Source organism: Falco punctatus (genome assembly GCF_963210335.1).
Source record: "Falco punctatus genome assembly, chromosome: 7".
Classification (NCBI taxonomy): domain Eukaryota; kingdom Metazoa; phylum Chordata; class Aves; order Falconiformes; family Falconidae; genus Falco; species Falco punctatus.
In genome coordinates, this window is record NC_137587.1 from 1,019,847 (window position 1) to 1,041,429 (window position 21,583).

A 21,583-nucleotide genomic window follows, 5' to 3' on the forward strand; every position below is an offset into this window, starting at 1 on the left:
AACTCACAAAGAACACAACAAGGAGAGGGTTAATCCAAAATAAGGCATCTGTATCATTAAGTTTTTAGGAATACAAACGCTTTCAGATAGCGTTTTCTTCTGGCGAGTCCTGTAAAGGTGACAGAAGTTCACAGTTCACAGTATCACTCGGACTCAGCTCAAGGAGTCCATACCAGCTTAATTACTCTGACCAGAGTTAACGATTCTCATCCTCACTTAAGCGTCAAAATACTTACTTGCTTGAGAATGTAGCATTTGGAGACCTTGGGAAGGTTGTGCAACCCCAGAGTTCTCTTCAGCTTCTCAAAGAGATCTCTCATTTCATTACGACGCCGGCGTTCATTTGCTGTGTGTGTCTGGCGGTAATGAGCAAAGGCTTCTGCCTCAGTCTTCAGCTTTCTGTGCCAGAGTTGACGTTTCTGCTGGAGAAGTAACCGTATTGACCAGTTTAAATAAAAAGGGTAATGTCACGGCAAACAACATTCAAAGGCATGCCTCATTTACAGGGCTGATTTACACCTGAAGATCTCGTATCATGCTACTCTGCTAGTATGGCTTCATGGAAGCTCAGCGTCAGAAGCGCACGCAATAAGCATGAAATGCTGACCAACAAGAAATGACCAACATAATCGCATCAACCCTAACGGAAAAGATCATGAGCGGTCCCTTCTACTCATAAGCATTTTTAAATTTTTTTTTTGCAATACAAGGCTACTTAGGTAAACCACAGGATTACAGCAAAATCACGCACGTTTGAGCCCAATTTTTTTTTGTTGTCTGCCTGTCAAAGAAGTCTACTAATGAATGAAACAATCACATCAAATATCAGACACCTGAATTTTTCCCTAGAGTGAAACTAGTCTGATTTCTATTTCCTTTCATGGGTACATATGGGTTGGGGCCAAGAGACATTGTAGGTAAGAATGTGAAAGACTGGAACCGAACTTATGACCCCAGACACCTACCAAGAAACAGAAAGTGTCACAAGACAGGCTCTGATTTTGAATTTGCTTAAGCTTCGAAAAGGGTTGACAGGCAATAAGCATAATTACTGATCTCTACAGATTTGAAGGTTTGTTATTTCATCGTTACTTTTACAGGTTTGGTACAACTATGCTGTTTATTTTATGATGAAGTAGTATTTCAAGAGTAGCATTAACGCAGGCTTTTTAACATCATTTTAGGTCTGCTCCAAACCCCAGTGAATCAGTGGAAAGGCTCCTCACGTCCAGTGACGGTATTTCTGAGCCGACTCTCCCGAAACCCGGCTCCTGACATCCACTTTGCCCCCAAAGGCAGACCGAGCACAGTAAGGCTGCAGTAAGGCTGCAACGCATCTGCTCCTGCACTGGCCGCTGGGCTCCTCCCAAGGCAGGGCCCCATGCCGTAAATTCCAGGGCAGAGAGACGAGTACGTGGAGAAGGCAAGGCAGGCAGAGCACCCTGGAACCATCTCAAGCAAAGGCATACGTACCAGCCTGCTCTAACGTACAGGACAAACACCAGGCTCACAGCCCACCTCAGAGCCCCACCCCAGCAGATAGCTCTACATCTGACACCAAGTACAGCACGGACATGACCATGGACAGTTGGTGAAACTGGCTTCAAAGCCACCCTAAAATACGGCATAAGCTTCAGAAGGACTGCAGTGAGTTTTGGTTTGAGAGGATTCTGCATTATCCGTAACTTGCCTAAATACGTATTATTTAAACTGCTGTCTTCAGAAATCCTTCGCCCACTGCTGTGCTACATAATCCTACATACTGTTGTCTTCTACACATGAAAACACTTCTCAGTTGTTCATTATTTTGTGTGCTATAACAATTATTTATGCCAAGAACACAAAACCTAAGCAAACATCCTAATAAAAGGCAGATACTCCTCCCATACATACAGCTGCATCTGAAACCCACCGACGCCAGCAGCTGTCCTTTTTCTTTAACGAGATTTGGACCGAGCCCCTTCCCCCCATACACACATTCGGTTTCTTGCATTGAATCATAAACATATGGAAGGTAGATAAATCGCGTTAAGAGTCGTACTTGAGATGAAAGTTTATCTTTAAAATGGAGGTGTGATACCAAAAGGAAAGAGGAGAGCAAACATATACCTTCGTAGGTTTTTCTGATAATTTTTCATCCGAAGAATTACGAGCATGGTATCTGGAAGAAAGGTAAAAAGTTTTTCCCAACACTACTCATCTCATTCACTCTATCCTCATTAACTACATTCCAACAGCAACTACAATTGCTCATTTTTATCCCTTGAAATTATCTCTTCCTTGTATAACTACATGAAAGCAGGATACTGTTGAGCTTTCCCAACAAAGTGAGCTATCTCCAATGCCATCATCCTGGAAAAAAAATCAAGCTGTTCTGAAAGTTGTAAAATTAACTCATAGTGCAAAAGACAAACTATTTCATTATATGCCAAAGAGAATAAATTCAGCCTGTGACTGTTAGCTGCAGCATGTTTTTGGTTTTTTAAAAACTATATTTTGGTTCTTTTTTAAAAAACCCACAGATTCAATACAGGTAGCAGAGCAATCCCTCCCCCACCAAGAAAAACCAACCAAAATCCTCACATTTATTACTATCCCAATACGTAATAACAGCTTCCTCGTATCTTAGGAGCTTCAAGAAAACAAAGAACAATACGCATTTGAAATAATTACCTTTTTACAAAACATAACATCTGTTTTTCTCTCTCACTGAATGACCTTCACAATTTATAGCAAAGTCACCATCTAAAGATAAAAGTTGAGCTGTATCTTTGAACGAAAAAAAACCCCAACATAGGAACTATCTGGGAGGTATATAGTATCACCAAACAGATTCTTTCAGTTTCTACAAAAAAAAATTCTTAAAAAGAACCAAGGATGCAACATTCTGAATTCTTTTGTTTGGTGCAACTGAGAAACAGCCATGACCATCTTTACATACCTCAAGTAAGCCATGATTTTACTTTGCATTTTGTCATTACAAATGGAAGGGCAGCAATAATAACAGAAAACAAAAAAACAAAAAACAAAAGAACAACAAAATAAAAGCCCAGCTATCCAACCATGGCAGACTATATGTAAATATAGTCTTCGCTGGGGCAATGGTCCCAAAGACAAAGCTTTCATTTACAGGATCAGGAATTAAGCCAATGACACTCCCGCCTAAAAATAACAAGTTCCACCAGCAAAAATAACAAAGCTTGCAAAATCACATTTTAAACAAAGATGACCCTGCTCATACTCAGTTTGCAGGAAGGGAGGTGATTCACTCATAATAATTTTACATTACAAGATATACATCCCCATGAACAAATTAATTAAGAGGAGAGAGCAAATAAAAAAAAAAAAATAGGCTAGGACACCTCAAATCTACCCTTAGTTCTGACAGCCCCCTCCTCACAGACACTGGGAAGCACCAGTGCTCAGGAAGACCTGACACAAGCCTTGCTTTATCTTACCATCACATTAAACCTGTTGTTTAATGGGTTCATTCAAAGCCAGCTCATCAATCAAATACAGAACTGTTGCACTCTCCAAGGATGCTTACTTCTGTTTGGAAGGTTGGGTATTAGCAGCTGTGGCCTTCAGACGGGCAATGTTAATCTTCTCTGAAAGCTCCTCCACGGTCTCAATGTCCACCTGCTCGTCATCCTCACTGTATTCACACGCATCCTGGAACAGTTTTTGTTTTGTTTTTTAAAATGAGTATCTACTTAGCAATAGAGCTCAGGCCAAAACAGTTTCACTTCAGTCTCAAAAGAGATTACATTAAAACATTAAGAACCATTAAAGAATCAACATCTCCAGCTACACTGGCCAATAAATAAACAGTGCTAAGCAGGTGGTTATTTTAACTGTCACCTCCAGGAACTCCTCCCACTAGCAACTCCACAAAATGAATGTGGTAAGGGCAAAACCATCTCTGTCGTTTATGCTTTTACTATGGGTGAGATGAAAAGCTGCTACAGGGCAGAGCTTTCCTGCCTCCATTTTCAAGTAAGATTAAACTGCCTTTACAACCTGCTACTGCAGGTTGCTACTTAACATATTTTTTTTTGACACAGGTTGAGATGGTTATCTCCTTAGCAATGGTCTCCCATACCTAAGACAGCAACAGTCAGAACATCATATAACCAGGCTTCTTTGGGTCATACAGTAAACTGCTTACATGACGAAGAGTATGATTTTGGCTCTTTCCAAAATGCTGCCCAATAATTATTTTAAATATTTATGATATTCTGAAGAGTACTTTTTCTCCATGCTTGCCTGACCAAGAAAACTTGCTACCATCTGTGAAGACAGAGATAGAGAATAACTACAGTACTGTAGCAACTACAAGTTAAATATTCTTGTGGCCATTTGTAATAGCAGGTGACCCCCCATTCTGTCACCCACCCGTCCACCCCGCCCCCTGCCCAAGCCAAAAATTAAGCTGATGTTTTTGTATTACAGGTTTTTTGAGCTTTTTATATTATAGTCTTTGGTCTGCTTGCAGAATGCAGAACTCTCTCCTCCTCAAGAAAATGTAATTATACTTCCATTCCATACTCTATTTCACCCAGTTCCCTGAACCAACCCAGTCTTGTCCTCCTATTCTTCTGTCTTTCATTCCTTCTCTTTGTCCTTCTTTTCTGTCTTTTTGAGGAACTGCAATCAACTTCTTCTCTGAACTGAATACTTACCTGAAACTGATGCAAACAGTTAATCTGTTTAAGTTAAAACTTAAGTTAAAAAACACTAAGTGCAGAACAGCAAAAAAAAGCAATGCACAATACTGGATCAGTAAGTGGCCTCTAGTAAATGCTTTTCAGGGTACCAATTATTTAAAGTTATCTGCAACTCACACCGCTGTTTTAAGAAACTCAGATTAGAAAGGCTTACTCAGCTGACCACAGATTAGGCTATAACGAAAACAAACAAAAGCAGCCTAAATCACCACACAAGCATATCTAACAAGTGGTTAAGATAGACATTTCCAATCATCGGTCATGAAATTCACACCTGTGAAATCTGCAGCTATGTTAAAGGGACCCAATTTATAGCCAGACAGTAAGTCTTAGCTGATAAATTTCCTTTTACAGTGAAGCAGGATCTCTAACAACCTAAGGGTTGATTTGGCTCCTTCATGGTGACTAAACACAACCTTTCCTAAACAAAAAACAAACAAACAAAAAAACCCCACAACCCCAAACCCCACAACTCACAGGAGGGCTAATTAAAATTTGACCACCACAAAAAATGCCACTTTAGTTACTGACACCACGCAGTGACCACCACTGTGAATCATGCTGCCACATAAAATTATCGGTATTTTTTAAACCATGTGTCACATAGCATCTCCCATGGCTGTATGGCTAAGGCTACAGAAAACTGAATCGGTTCAAAAATTAAGCAAGTTTGCCTTCCTTTACTAAAGACTACACTGGGGATATAACCTTTTTAAATTACAACAATGTATACTTTGTAGCAATGTAGCCTTTAGTAAAGTATAGAGTGAGTGTATGCACATATATATACACACATGAAAAAGGGTATATATACATTTTAAAAGTGTGTGTATAAAGTGCATGTATTTTAGTGACTTGCATACATACACACACATCTGCAATACTGCCTGCAGAATCTTCCACTCTTTTTAAAAGAACAAAATCATGCAGCACCCTCCCCCTGGAAAACCACTGTCAAATATTCCAAATTCTTCCATCACCCTCCATTCACATCATGAGGGGTTCTACCAAGTGTTGGTAGTAGATTCTATAGTAGAAAGAGGTATAAACTTCTAAACTATTCACTTGCAGAGAAACTGACACCTCTTCCTGTACTATGAAGTGCCAAGATACTACTGCTGTAACAAAGAAAAGTGATGCTCAAGTTATCAGCTATAGCTGCTAGATCTGAACAGAAAAGCATCCTTACTCCTTTTCACGCTGCTATGCACACTCCCATGTTACCTATGCTTGTAAAAAGTCACATCTTTTGAAAAAGAAAGAGAAGAGCAAGGAGAGTGACCTTAGATGAGAGACGACTAGCTGTAGAGAACAATCTCGCTCTTTCTTTCAAAGATATTTTTAACACGTGCCGACTAAAGACACCATTCTTCCCTGCCCAGGAAAGCAGCTCTGATCTCTGTCGAGTTCTCTATTTGGAAAGGAGGTAAGTTACTCTGCTACTACTAACTTCTAGGGTTTCTTGCAGCATTCCTTCAGAGCAGCTATGAATCTGTATTATGCCACAACAGTTCCTGTTACGAGTACAAAGAGCAGCATGGAGGTAAAAAATTCTCACCTGACTTTGAAAGTATGTACTGGCGGGATCTTACGGAAGTACTGTTTCTTTCAGTGCATGACAGCCCATAAAACCCGTATTTGTTCCAACTCGTAAATATTCTCCCACAAAGTAAGACTCATTAGCACTGGGACCAGGCACAGCACAGAGAAAATGAACTGTCTTTACCAAGGAAGCAGTGCGTCACTTTGAACCCGACAGGCTGGTCAGGAGGTACGTGGCACCACTGCTACCCAAGACAGCAGGACAGTGACAGTCAGAAGACACAACATCCCTGGGACCTTGGTGAGGTCCAACCAAATACTGCTGGCAGTCCAGATCCAGAACACGTATGCAGGGGCTACTGAAATTGTGCCCGAGTTAAGACTACATTGCATTTCAGCAATTTCCAAGCACTGTCTCTGAACAGTACGCAGCTCTGTTTCATGGCTGTTGCGTGGCTCTGTATGCCTACAGAAACTTAAGAAATTTAAGTTCCACTATGTAAAATCTCACCTGAAGAATATCACTTAGGCAAACAGCCAGTGATTTTTTAACAACTCCTCCTCACACTTGCTTTACTTGTTACAGACTTTATCAAGATCCAGTTTCAATGAACAGGAGCAACTTTTTGGGTGCATTTTGTCAATGAAGTAATTTTGTTCTTTGGAGAGCAGATGCATCCAAGTTGTCTTTAAGTCAATTCTGCAGCTTTCCCATTGAAAAGCAGAGACTAACCCATTCACACAAGGTCACAGAAAGGCAGGAAAATCCAAGAACACAACTGAAAATTCCCAAATTCTCTTAAGTGTCCTTAACAGGTATGCCAGGGTTCACAGAGTGAACCAGATGATGCACTAGCGGACCCAGACTGCTGAAATTCCAAAATTCCTCTACTGAGGAGAACATATGCTTGACCCTGGAAACAAGTCTACTAACTGGTAAGAGTGGAGGGAAGAGAAAGCAAAAGAGAACAAGTTGGAAGATACCAAAATTGCACCATCTCCCCAGACGCAGACCTTCTGTTGAGCTACGACAGGTGTTTTAACACATAGCATAGCTGCTTCCACAGCCTTTTTTTAATCCTCCCCAGGGCCTGATGAGAGAAGGAAAAGCATCATAAAGCCAGAGGGAAAAAGCTGGCTAAACAAAAATTATTCAAAGATGCTATTTAAATTACAGAACTACTGAACAGATACATGCCATTATGTTGAAAATATTACTTGCGAGAAGTACAGGGTTACCCAATTTTAACGGGTCACATTTTATGACAACATAGTTTTATTTCTTTATACCTAGAGTACTTCTAATTTTTGCCTGCTCTCCTTGGTCATCTATAAAGCCTCATGGATGCTGAAAGCCTCCGGATATTTTTTCCAGCTTTTCTGTTTTATGCAGTATCATTGCTGCAATTCTACATGCAAGAGATACTGATTTCCTTCGGTGGGCAGGACTGCTCCGTCTAAACTACATTTGGACATCACTATGCTGCAGGGAAGGGCATCACGCAGCATAGTTCAAAAGATGCTACAATCCAGAAAGTGAGAAGAAAAAAAGCTCAGCAAGTTAGCTTACTGTAGAAACACTACCATGTCAAAGCTTTTGAGCGCTGACAAGTTACAGTGGGCTAACCAAAGGGTTGATATTTATTATGCAGCTAGAGATGTTCTCATGGTACCATGTTTTCTACATGTTACCATACTAGAAAAATGGCATTCAGAACCCAAGACATGGATGGCATCTTATTCATGAAAGATGGGGGGGTGGGAGGGATACAGAAGTAACAACTCTCCATTGCTCACCAAGAACTTCACAGTTTTAACTTTACAAATCCTGAATGTGGACATGTGTACAACAAAAAACATTACTTCTTTCATTCTTACATTTAACAAAAAAAGGAAAAATGCTTCGGGATGGCTAATCTTTCCTCTCTACCTCTGACTTGCTAACAACCGGAAAAGTATCACAATTGTGAAGATCATCAGAAATTAATATCTGCCTAAGAACAGCTACTCCTATGTAAGTAAGTACTGCCAATCTGACACTGGCTGAGCCCTATTCATAGCCTAGCAGGGCTTCTCAGGGTGCAAAACTTTTAGAATTCTTCTGGAAGCCCTGCCTTTCTAGGAAAGGTAGCATCAGCCTTTCCACAGGTCCTGTTGTTACAAAACTTCTTTAAGTTTGTAGAAGTAAAATGCCTTAATGGAGACACAAGAGGAACAATCCCACACTACGACAGAAATTCCAAAGCCGCTACAGAAATGTAACACTTTTCCCTCTCTGCATTTCAATGCCTGCTTCTAAGCTATCTCCTCTGACTTATCTGTCTGTTCCTGGCAACCTGTACCCCTGTGGCTGGCTCCCAAAGAGCAAACTGCCTGACAGCAGAGGGTCCCCAGTGACAGTACCGAGAAAAAAGGAGGGTAGATGACAATGGACATTTAGACATTACCCAAGTAAACGCCTCATTTCTGGATCTGCCTTCCACGCTAGAATATCTGCAGACTTCACACGTGGTCTGTATCAAAAGCTCAGAGCATATGACAGATTGTTACAGCTTAAATTGTCCACAAAATACGCCACTTCCACTTTTTATTGAACTTACAATTTTGTACTAATTCATAACAGTTACTTATCATTTTAACATTCAGCTCAGAGAAAGAATGATTGAAAGGCACATTTAAACAACACTATTTAAAACAACTTGCCAGACACAGAAGCTACGTTTAGCCTAGTAAATTAAACAGGACCATGGGACTCGATCTGTAGCATTAACACTAGAACAACCCCCGGCATAGTTTTGGCCTAAGCCAACAGGCACTCGTGAACAATTCACAGACACTGTCTGTGACTTAGCTCAAGCCAAGCAGTCATTCTCAAGAGGAAATTTGTGTGCAGTCATAATGCCTTGGAGATCAAGAGTTTAACATCACATCTCAGACCACCACACATGAATTTGTTCAGACAACAGGTCCTGATATTGATTAGTTTGCCTATATGGTATTCTCACAATGTTTTACTCTTATCACCAAACCCACGACAATCAGCCCTCCTAAGCTCCTCTCGATGCAACTCAGGGTAGGAAATGCAAAAGAGCAAAGATACCATTCTCCCAAAGCTTCTCTCTTGTTGTCGAGTAGAGGAAGAGTCTACATGAGTCTCTTAAGTCAAGTACACAAAGTTAACACAAGGTAAGAAGGTAATTTGAACAGCATCAATACACAAAATTATGAACAATGAAGTCCTTACTGCATTGAGAACCGGTGTGGGGAAACGTACTAAAACAAACAGGAATACCTATGACATGTAAGCAGCAATCATCCTGACTCTCACTAGAGTTTTCTGGGGTTTCTAACAGCTATTTCCTGAGCAAGTAAAACCAGTCCGTATTTTAAACTAGTAGTGAAAGAGCTGTCATTAGCATTTCCACTAAACAAAAGTATTAGTGGACACGTGTGTACACTCTGCTTCTGTGTTTCCACTGGTTTAATGAAACAGATACACAGCCTCTAGGAGCCTGTTTATATGATCTGACTTCATCCAGTCCGACAAACACCAGTACAGCCTGTCCTGTAAGCACTATGTTGATAAAAGAGCACATCCCAGTGAAAAATAACACCTACATACTTAATTTAAAACTGAATCCTCCATTAGGTGCTGCCATGCTAACTTAACTTGCAGGCAGCACAGATCAACAAACCAGGTTTTTACAGTCCTCCGAGGTCTCATTCCTCAGCGTTACTGCTCTAGAACCAAAGCTAGCTTACTCATGTTTGCGTGAGCTTATGGTGAAGACCAACCCTCACATGGCTTACCAAACCATGTTGGTCAAAACCTGCACAGCAAGCTTCTTCCAAAACAAAGGTGTTCCAATTATGTTCCAATTCTTATAATCTCTAACAATTATTTTTTCGTTTCACAATCCTTTTGCAGGACAAAAGAAAACACATCTTTAAAACATCAACCCTAATAACAGGCTGCTCTATGACCTAGACATTATTGTTGCCTTACCAACAGATTCCCAAGTCTACCTTGCCTGGAAAGTTTATCCAGCATCAGGCTAACCGTGGTTCTCAAAACTTGATCATAACTCTGCTGAAGTTATTGAAGGATAAACGAGTCACCAAACTGCCACTGTGGCTCAAGACAAACAACTCCATTTTCAGCTTGAAAGAACTTCAAAAAGTTACATCTGCTTTCAGTTTCCTCACCTTCCTGCAGCTGAGATGCTATCATCTTGCCTGAGAATAGTGAGCTGGAATATGAACTGATTATAGTCAATTTTTCTGGAAGTTAAATAGGTTCTCTAAAAGCCAGAGCGCAGACTTAATTGAGTCACTCTGGATATGGTTAGAAGAAAAAGTCGCTCAATTTGGTTTTCAGCTGCGAGAGGACTACGTTAATATAAAAGGTCTAAAAGAACTATATACTTTCAAATTCCTGAAGAGACTAACATAATCTCTATTATTAATTTGTTTGGTTTTCAATTCTTCTCCAGTTTAACCTTTGTCTTTCCACTTTCATCTCATCCCAAGAAAAAGCTATCTCATTTCTTATGTCCATCTGACTGATTCAAAACCCCTCAAGTTCATAAATTTTAAGTAGCAATGCACTGGTTCTTAAGTTACATTGATATATAAAAAGTACATCAAGGAATTACATGTGGGATTCTTCTAATTTTTGGGTAAAATTTGATGGAAATTCTATGAGCATTAAAATTTAAACATAATTATACTAACTACAATGTTTTGCCCTCATTCTGTGACTTCTGGAGCAGTTGCTTTTCTATCAAATATAGAATGACAGCTTTCACATGCTACTTGAACGTACCACTAAATTTCAAGAAGAATTTAAGCAGAGTGTCAAACATTCCTTCCAGAAATAAATGTTAACTCAGGGCTACAAAAATTAAGTAGAAGGAAAGAGCTTAAAATAACAGAAATACTACGCTGGCTACTAAGTTTTAGGATCGTAAGTCATATATTACGAGGAAGCAAGCTGCTTAAGTAAATACTGGAGAAAGACAACATGCAATGGTTCTATTACAGCTTGCTCAATATAACTCCTGTTACCTGAAAAAGACAATTTCTAAAAGGTCACTACAATGCTACCTATAAAAGAGCATGCAGCTAAGAAGAAACAGAAGACATTTCCACTTGGAACCCCGATCTAAACTTTCTAAAGAATCTGAAGTCCAGAACAGAAACATCACACTGAATCTTTCAAATCCATGAGTTGGGACACGTTAGTTGGTCAATTTAAAAAAAAAAAAAACAAACAACAAACCAAAACCCAACACCAGAAACCCCTTCATAAATAGTTAAAATGCTTACCACTTTTTCAACATCTACTTCCTCTTCACTTGGGAAGTCAGAAGCACCATCCAGCATCTCATCAGCAGAATCATCAGTTTTTTCATCCTCTTCATCCTCATCGTCGTCTTCCTCCTCTTCTTCTTCCATATCATCAGCAGTTATATCAATAGTGGGCACGTAGCCCTTTTTGTGATGCCTAGGCTCCTGTGCCCTCTGTTCTGGTGTCAGGAAGTCACTTTTCTCAGATACATCAGCTTTGTTATCTGCCTCACTTTTATTTTCTAAGGCAGGTACAATGCTAGATATTTTGCTCCAAGAACTGTTGACATGCGTTACAATATCATGACCTGTTTTCATTTCTTCCTGAGGATCAAAAGCACCTTGTTCTTTGTTGTTACTGCCTGCTTCGCCTTCCTTGGTACTGACGGCATGCTGTCCTCCTGAAGCATCATCCTGCTGCTCTTCCGCCGGACTGCTGTCAGACTTGCTGCCTGTTCTCCCTCTTATGCTTCCTGATTCTGTGCAGTCCGTGTGCCCCTTCCTTTCCGTATCTGGCTGCACAGCATCACCCTGGCATTCTTCTTTGTTCTGCGACAGTTCAGTCTCTCTCTGCTCCTCCTTGCTCTCCAGCTGCGTATCTTGGTCTTGCTGACCTTGCAACTGCCCAGAACTTGCCTGGCTGTGCTCCTCCACCTGTGTCCGTGCATCTCCTTCCCACTCTTTTACTGGTTTCCCTTCCTGTTTGTCATGTATTTGTTCCTTCCCGTGGTTCTTCAACTGTGCAGTCTCCTGATTCTCAAGACTCCGTGGGTGCGCATTATTACCCTGAGGAGCAACTGGAGGCTGCTGATCTGATGGCCCGTGAACAGTTTCAGAGTTAGTTGAAACAGCCTCCACCAGAGTTTCAGAACTGACAGAATCCTCTTTCCCCTCAGAAGCCCCTTTTTCTTCCTCATCATTTGGCTTCTCGCTGATGTACGAATGGTCAGACGACACGACATCTGCAGAAACATCAGGCTGAGAAGAAAAGCTATCATCACAAGAACTCTCTAGCACCTTGGAGTCCTCCTCTACCACCTCTAACGTAGCAGAATTTCTATCAGGTGTGGCTGTGCCAGATGCTGACTCTTCAACATTATTTGACTGGTTAACTGACAATTCGTTTTCTTCTTGTTTCCTATCGGACGCTGTGACCTCGGACTCTGTAACTTCAGCATCATCTGAGCGTGAAGCCTTCTCATTTTCCTTCTGCTGAGCAGCACCCAACTCCTCTTTCTTGCATATTTTCCTGTAATCCTTCTTCATCTGAAGAGATGCAAAATGGTGCAGAATGGAGTTTGGCACAGTCTTCTGTCCTGGGAGCTGAAGTAAAGCAAAACTGCCAGATTGTAGAGGTATGAGATTAGCAGCCGTAGCTGGCAGACCACCTGAGCTGCAGTTCATTTTAGACTCAGAGGCTGTCTGATTTGTCACACTGCTAGCAGCAGGAGGAGAGATCCTCAGAGTCAGAGTGCCTGCTTGTGACACAAAACTTGTTACTGAAGGAGGAAGAGAAGATGCTTGAGTGGCTGTGTTGGACGTAGGGGATAACTTGGGTGCTGCAGCTTGTACAGATGGATTTGCAGCAGGAGAAGTGGAAGACACAGAGGAAGTGGGAGACACAGGTGACTCGGGAGGCTTAGAAGGTGCAGGCAACCGGATTCCTACAACAGATCCTGTGAGGAAAACAGAACATCAACTAATACTTCCTCAATGCAATTTTAATTTTTTTATTTTTTTTTTAATTTTTTTAGTTTTAGTATTTGACGGTGTAATAGAAGTAGCTGGCATTCTCGGGCATCACAATGTAATCAGGTATTTGACCACAAGTTCTCAGTGAAAGAGCTGGTGCTGCATGAAGGCATATACGTTGTTGAATTTTTGTACAGAACACCCCAATAAAACATGAGGTGGCTACTACAGAACTACCAGATTTAATGATAAGTTCTACCATTAAGATTTATAATCAAAAAAGGCAACTGCATTTAGTTAGAGCCCTTTGCAATTTTACTTTCCCATTTATTGGAAAACAGAGGAAATGGATTTTCTTTAGGACAAAAAAAAAAAGGGAAAATTAAATATTTGATTTAAAAATCCTTTTCTCCTTCTCAGAAGAAGACTCCACAGAGAAAAACTGTGACAAACCCACATAATTGTACCACAATCTTTTTCACCTTAATGAACTCTTCTGCAGCATTTCAGAACTCTGTAAAACAATGAGGAGGATTATTGCCAACTATTGGCAAGTAGTTTCTCTTGTACAGCAAAAGCCCTAAACCACAAAGGAATTCAATGCACTTTTTGGCTGATTCTTTCTTCACTACACCTCATGCTCCAACCCCAACTAAGGCACAGGATTATTTTCACTCCTTCCTACAGTTTTGTCATCTGCTCTGCTTGTTTCGCCTCTTTTCAAGACCACTCTTGCCTCCGTTTCCTCAGGATGCTTCATTATAAAAAGGGAGAACAGAAGAAAAATCCTCCTGGAAAGTAAGCATGCATTTAAAGTATATTTTGTTTACAAACATGTACAACAGTATGCTCAACAAGCATCCTACCTATTTTCTGTCAGATACTTGCAATGTCTTACTCTTCCAACCTCATCTTCAACTATGCACTAGAAAAACAGCTGAAAATCAAATTTATTTTTCTTCTCATGCTCTGAGGAGGAAAAAAACCCCAGCAATTTTGTACTGTAGTGTAACACTTGAGTATCTGCTGTAAAAGCACTAACCAACCTGTAAACCAAACAAAAACAGCGCAGCACATCCAGACACAGGCAACAGCTCATCCATTTTAAAAGAATCTCCAACAAGAATGATTTTTGAATCACTAGAACAACAGGATTTCTTCTATGTTACGACAGTACAACGGGCATGGCTCTATTGCCACACGCACAGAACTCCCAAATTTTGACAACTTCGCTACTAACTGCACTTTCTGTATTTTACACCCATAGTATTTAAGTTGTATTGTATCTGAATAATTACACTATGTTCTTCAACTACTCACTCAGAACCAAATCAGACACTGTTCAGTTACTCCCAGCAGGGGAAAGGAGCATCACAGAGACACTTATCACACTGTTAATTTCTGGATAACACACTGGTCAGCCAAGAAAGAAACATCCGACTTTGTACCTGGATTGCGGAACATCACTGGCTGCACGCTGGGCTGGGCACCTGCAGCTCGAAACTGATGCAGAGGGACAAGCTGAATTATCTGCCCATTAGGATGTCTGAACAGGTTCACACCACCAGGGCTCCTGAGAGGCTGAAGGATCATCCTCTGCCTCTGAGCAAGCTGCATGTTGTTTAGAGGTCGCAAAGCAGGGGATGTCTGATGCACTGGAATCAGCAACAATCGAGGTCCTACACGTTTCTCTGCTCCAGGAGACATCTTCTGGGGAGTCTTACTTACAGCCTGTGGAGTAGCATCTTCTAAAAATTAAAAAGTAATACAAAAATCAGCTTAAGAGAACAGCCTACAAATAAGGCATTACCCTTAATGAAAACAAGGGCAAATATTTTGGAAACAACCAGATCTCTTTAAAAAATTTGTTTCGAAGTATTTATTTTTATTCACAGAACATACATAGAACCAACCAGGCCAAAAGTCTTTTTCACGCAGTTCCATCGACATTTCTCAGCCATGACTCAGAAGACTTTCACGTTAATGATGAAAGGCTAATTCCATACCCACTTCTTGGGACTCTATGCCAACTGTGAAATTCTAGCATTTCATGGGCCAAGAAATGAAGTGAGACTTCCAGCTCATTTCATAGCAGTCAGTGACCAGATAGCTACATTTTTTTCCTTCTCTACTGGCTCAGGCTGGAATAAAACAAGCAACTTTAAAGAGATCATGTTTCTTATCTTATTTTGGATAGAAGGGTGAGGCAAACGGATCTGTATTTAAACTGGGGGCTACAGCTGCAGACTGTATTCTCACTATGAAGGAGGCAGCATAAAAAAAGGAAGATTTTGCAGCATTAGCCCAAAGCACCTAAGCCTTACCTCTTTTTGGATTCAGAGAAGGACTTGAATTAACTCCTGACAGCATAATTGGAACAGAGCCAGCAGAAGAAGTTGGCGTGGTCACCACAGATGTAACTGTTGCAGTTGTTGTCAGTACAACTGTTGAAGTGGATGTTGTGACAACAGGACAAGTAACAGCTGGTGGTGTTACCACTGTTTTGGGGAATGACACGGCTGCTACTGGTGCAACAATCCCTGTTGCTTTTGTTACGTTCACAGTAGCAGTAGGAGTGGTGGATGGGGGAGTAGTACCAGTGTTGATTCCAGATGTTGCCAGAGCAGCTGTGACCGTAACTGCAGGAGGAGAGCCAGCAGGTTCATTAGCTCTTGTCTGACTAGGAGTGGTTACAGTAGACACTGCCATATTGGTGCTTTCCACAATAACTGGAGAAGTGGTGGTGGCTGCAGTGACCCCAGGAGAAACCGTGCACTGAGCTGGAGATGGCCTTGAGGGAAGCACAGGAGCAACCACCATTATCGGCGTGGGCTTGATACTGAACTTCTGCGGCCCTGACAGAGGCTGGCGCGTGCTTGTTCCAGGAACCTTCTGCTGTAGAGCTCCAGCTTTGTTCATCACAAACTGTGTGAATACACCACCAGGTGAGGGTCGGGCAGCTGTAAATAAAAACTTGCAGGTCAAAATCTTAGTAGATTTCCTCTGCTTTTCATGAGGTGCTACAATTGTAATTTCAGCATGAATTTGAGCCTCCGTTTCCTTTGCACCTTGCAATTAAATTGAAACTTTTATGGCAGTCCTGAACATGCCTTACATACTAGAACTATATCTGTTTAATTCCACTTCTAGAGATTTTTGTTGCATTTCTTCCTGGCCACACAAAAGAATCGGGTCTTGAGGGGTTGTTCTTTATCGTCAAAGTAGGAACAGACAATTCTAATCACAGTACAGAAAAACAAACACCTAAGTGAAAGGATGGGCTCAAACTATTTTCTAAACCTCAAATTCTTCCTGTAACAGTTTGTGTGATCTTCCTCTTTTCACTGCTTCTTGCTTGCCAGCCCACTTCTACTGTATCCACATCCTACACAGCCGGGGGGAAGGGGGCAGGAGGAGGACAGAGTTTGCCATCTCCCCTTCTCATTACAGTGACAGTCGTGCAACTGAGGACTGGATGGGAGAAGTTTAACCAGTGGGAAGCAATCGCTATTGGGAAGATCCTTCCCCTCATCCCATGCTCTCTAAGGGATCAGGATACTGCATCTACCTCACTCCAGATGCCTACAGATAGATATGTACAACAGCATAGAGATTATGGAGCAAGCCCAAATATTGTAGTTATTTACATATATAGCATTTTTAACGCAGCATATGCCAGAACACTTGAATCATAATACGCAACAATCACTTCACCCATCAATGAAATGCAGACAGCTCTTTAACACTGCAGAAACAGACAAACCAGGAAGTTTTATTTACAGGACAAGAAAAACACCACACCCATTTACATGGCAAAGAAAATTTAGGCAGAAAGAAACAAAACAATCAATCAGAAATTAAAGTTTTGCCAGGACACAGGTAACATCCTTTTCTCTTGCAAAGCTTCTTCAGATCTTTAATGTGTGGGAATACGTGGATGGGCATGAGATATTTTAATTATATATTTTTTTAAACTCATGCAAAATATAATAGGTAAAGACAACTTCCTCTCTTGCCATGCTGGGGTAACCATTTCAGTACCAACTCAGACACAAGTACCACATGCTTCTTCCAATTTTTTAATTTATCGACCCCTGCCCCCCCCCTCCCCAACTCTAAGTGCTGACTAAGTCCAACCCTGTTTAGCTTGTGAAATCCAAGGAGATTACAGGCTGGTGTGGTTACTGGCTGCACACCTGTTGTTTCGCTAATCCAGATTTGGACCATCTTGTATTTCACTGTCGCTTCATGCATCTTTGGTGGACACAAGATTTCCAATTTTAACTGCAACATCATCAGAAAAACTAACAGTGAAGAACCACAGATTAGAGTGATCCTTTACTCATCTTACGTTAAATCGATGCTTGATGAAAAGCAATTAAAAGTCATAGTAAGGAAACTCTCCAAACAAAAATCCAAGCTTAACATTCAGCGTGTCTCCATCCACTGTTCCTTGTCTCTTCAAAATACGCTCTAGTAGCATTAATAAAATAACTAATAGTCAACATCTGTAATCTTATTCTGAAGTAAAAAATAAAATTTTCTGCTTTAAAGTGGTTATTTATTGCAGAGGCAGTTTAGGTAGGCAATGCAGCCAAAGGCAGCATGCACTGTCGCACAGAAATCAACAGCAATGCTGTACACTCACTTTTTACTTCAGCTTCACGCAATTTAAAACACAGTAATAAGTTCCAACCTACCTATCTGTCTCTGTGCTGGGACATGGGTTTTCAGAGTCGTCACAGTGGGGGTTGAAGTAGTGCTGGTGGAAGATGTAGTTTTGGGAGTTGATGTTGTGGGCACCTGGACTGATGGTGTCCCAGAAGCAGCTGCTTTAGCATTGGATGCTACCTTGAAGATCACAGTACTGAGGGTTGAGATATCAAGTACTGTGGGTCGCAGCCTGCCTGTGATATAAGCTGCTAGCCGATTGGCGGGATGTAATGCCCCCATCTGTCCCAAAAGCAGTTTGGCCTGAGGATACCTTTTATCATTAACCTGAAAAAAGTGGAAAAGGGAAATTTTGTGAAAAGAATGCTAATTCACCACCTCTGGAGAGGCGTTTCATTCCGTGGGACTTGTAAGTGTCCTTTTCAAAAAACCACTGCACTTCAGAATGGGAATGCCTGATTTCCTTACTGCCCAGGAAAACTTCAAGCAACTCTTGTATCTTTGTAATACAGATTTTAGATGCTACTCAGAGTCGTGTAGAACCACAGAGTCCAAAGCAGCATGTGAAATCACTGAGGTGGAGTGAAGCTAGCGCTTGTATTTCCTGCCCCTTACTTCTGCTAGAGTCCTGAATAAAAACAGGTTCCCAAATTTGAGGACAATTTTGGATAAAATGCACAAACCTAATTAACACCTGGCATCACAGAAGAACGAATATTTATGTCATATACATTGGGGCAAAACTCTAAAGAGCTTTTAAAATGTTTACCAGCTTTTTTCTTATCCATACTGTCATTTGATGCCGTAATTGAGGTACGATGAATTGACTAACTTCAAGGTCAGAGTTTCAGTTGTAACTAAACAGAACTTCCTGAACGTCAGGCTTTATGCCTAGTGGTCAATGGGATGTTTTGGTAGTGTTGCATTTTACTTTCAGGTTGTTTGACAATACCTTCTAAAATACATTTCACACACTACTAAATAAGGTCTTGACACTCTTTATCGAACAACTTTTATTAAAAATAAGAATTCTCCCTCTATTTTTCTCTCTCCTACGGCTTCTCTTTCTGAGGGTGCCGCATCTGCAAAGCGTCACGAAAATAAATTTTACTCTCATTTTCTAATTCATACGCTTTCCCTGAAAGTGGTATTACTGTAACCACAAATACCTTTGAGTAAGAAAGATCTTCATCTTAGCCCTACCGTTCCTACCACCAATTCGTAGTATCAGGTTGGCAGCATGAAACCGCAGGGAAAGGACTCACTTTGAACTAAGGATTATGAAGTCTTTTGGTGAACAACCTATAGTCTGCGAAGAGGACGCAGGCTATTAGTGAAGAGTAACAGTAAGCTGTAGCAAAAAGGAATTTTATGTTTACAGTTTCATTTTAAAGTTTCGTCCCAGTGTACATTTCCTCAGAAGATATTCTTTATGTGGCCTCTAACTGCCATTCATTTAGAAGTATTATCTGACAAATGCAATCTGCAGGGAGTTTTCCAGAGCACCAAAGAGATGTCGAGAGATTCTGCACTGGAGCCACCGAGACCCAAACGGCCTAAAGGATAAACTAAACCATCAGATTTCAGACTTCCAATCAGATTTCCTGTTATTGAGTTAATCTTGAAAGGGACAAGCTTACAGAGAGGCAGGAATGCCACCTGATATTATTTGCCTGGACAGGCAAAAGACTAGGTAGACAAATTAAAGAACGTTCTCCCCTTCAAGGAGTTCTGGGATACTGGATGAAACTGAATCTAATCTCCACAGTAAAGGCAGAGGGACCCACCTGAATCAAGCCCGAGGGGCTCATATTAGCTTTGCGTTTGTAGACGACCAGCTTTCCTGCAGGAGAAACCCCTGCATAAAAAGGCAAGCCTTTGCCCCCATGCAACTTCTCCTGCAGTTTGTCCAATGTGTCTGCCCGCAAGAACTTTAGAGTTTCTGGGTTCTTGCGTGATGGCACTCCACTATCAGGAGTCTCCAAGACAGGTGTCTCAGGCTTCTCGTCCTTGTCCTGGTAGGACGGCACTGAAATTTTCACTCTGGAGGAGTAGACAGGAGGGTGGTTCTCATCCTGGGCCTTGTGTTCCGAAGCCAATTCAATAATGAAGCTACCCACTTTGAGGCACTGTGGTGCGTTACTGTTGATATTCTGTGATAAGATGTTCAAGATCTTATTGTGATCTTCCTCCAAGTTGCAGTCAGAGATAATCTCGATAAGTTTGGTTGGTTCACCTGGAGTGGTGTGATGAACATAGGAGGTGGAGGAAGAGTCCCCCTCACTACGGGAAGACCACCAGCTTTTCTCTGAGAAAGAATTGAAATAGGTTTCTGCAATACTATGGCATTTTAATCACCTGGATATTCAAACAGTTTCATTCTGCCCACACCTCCACCCTTGTCTCAGCTGCAGGGCAACAACAAGTATAAGAACTGTTCAAAGCACGACTTCCCCTTGCAGAGTTTCACAAGCAAGCAAAAACTCACTGCAAATCTAGTTCAAATCAAAATTTCTCACAGTTCATTCCCTGCAGCCATACCATCTCAGGTTGTATCCCATTGCATCACAAGCTAAACAAAGCTGGGTTGTTTCAGTACACAGATGAAAGATCTCCAAGCAACACCAACATGCAGTAGAAAGCATCGCTGGTTATTCAAGAGGTGGCACTTTTCTCTTGGAGTCAGAAAAGGACCAGTGTCCTATAACGGCACGAGGGGCGAACATGCCACTAGCAGAACTGTCTTTCGCAGAAGATGTATAAACAGAAGCATGACTTTTTGCTGTCAGAGATCCAATGCCACTTTTTTGCAAAACTGTAAGGATGTTGAGCCCTGTGTCCTGGCCATTTTAATTTCACCTACCAATTCACCAGCATTTTCAACTAGTTGTATTATTTTTCCATTCCCATCCTTAAATGTAGAATGTGCTGTTGTATACATTAAACAGTGAAAAAAATTCAGCTCAAAAAGGCAGCTATATTTCATTAGTGGATGACACAATGCCTCTATTATATGTCTCATTTTAAAGTTCATAGCATGATTTGGGCCACTTCAGACTGAAGGAGAACACAGATTTCTATCCTACTTCCTTATGAACTAGAAACTCAGACCCAGTATATATAACATAGCAAAACTTCAATTCAACCCTTCAACTTGAACTAAAAGAATTAAATGTTAAACAACTCCAAATAAAGTGTAGACTATCCTTGTCCCATTTGGTTCTATGTGGAGAACGCGAGGATCCCTCCCTCACAGTACCACTTGGATGCTTATTAATTCTTCAGTAACTACAAAGTAATATCAAGGGGGGGGAAAAGGGCATGGGGTGGGGGGATGGCAACCAACCAACAACCAGTGATCTCCATTCCTTCCCAAGTATCTAATTATCACCCTTGAAGACAAGTCTGCTGTGCAGTATTACCTTTTACTGCTAAACAAGCTACTGCAATACTAGTTACTTTAACCTTAGAGCAACAGCAAGTACTGGACATTCAGTCAGCTGTATCTCCCACACGACACACACAGACAACTGCTTAAGAAACAGGAAACTGTGATCACATCGTAAGACTTTTATTGACAACCATAATAACTCCCCCAGCAA

General features: G+C 41.1%; 1 protein-coding gene across 10 annotated transcripts in view; it reads right to left on the reverse strand.

Annotated features, from left to right (window-relative positions):
- Positions 1–21,583, reverse strand: part of MGA (MAX dimerization protein MGA) — a 62,703-nt gene that overhangs the window by 7,845 nt on the left and 33,275 nt on the right. For 5 of the 10 annotated variants that reach the window (XM_080394779.1, XM_080394778.1, XM_080394783.1 and 2 more), the window contains exons 13-20: positions 19,769–20,289; positions 18,011–18,308; positions 15,635–16,270; positions 14,759–15,058; positions 11,598–13,294; positions 3,548–3,672; positions 2,110–2,161; positions 237–422 (exon numbers count right to left, since the gene is read on the reverse strand). In XM_080394779.1, coding sequence (XP_080250905.1) covers positions 237–422; positions 2,110–2,161; positions 3,548–3,672; positions 11,598–13,294; positions 14,759–15,058; positions 15,635–16,270; positions 18,011–18,308; positions 19,769–20,289 — 3,815 coding nt within the window. The remainder of the gene's footprint in view (positions 1–236; positions 423–2,109; positions 2,162–3,547; positions 3,673–11,597; positions 13,295–14,758; positions 15,059–15,634; positions 16,271–18,010; positions 18,309–19,768; positions 20,290–21,583) is intronic. The other 5 variants (XM_080394781.1, XM_080394782.1, XM_080394785.1 and 2 more) reach the window with 5 other exon arrangements.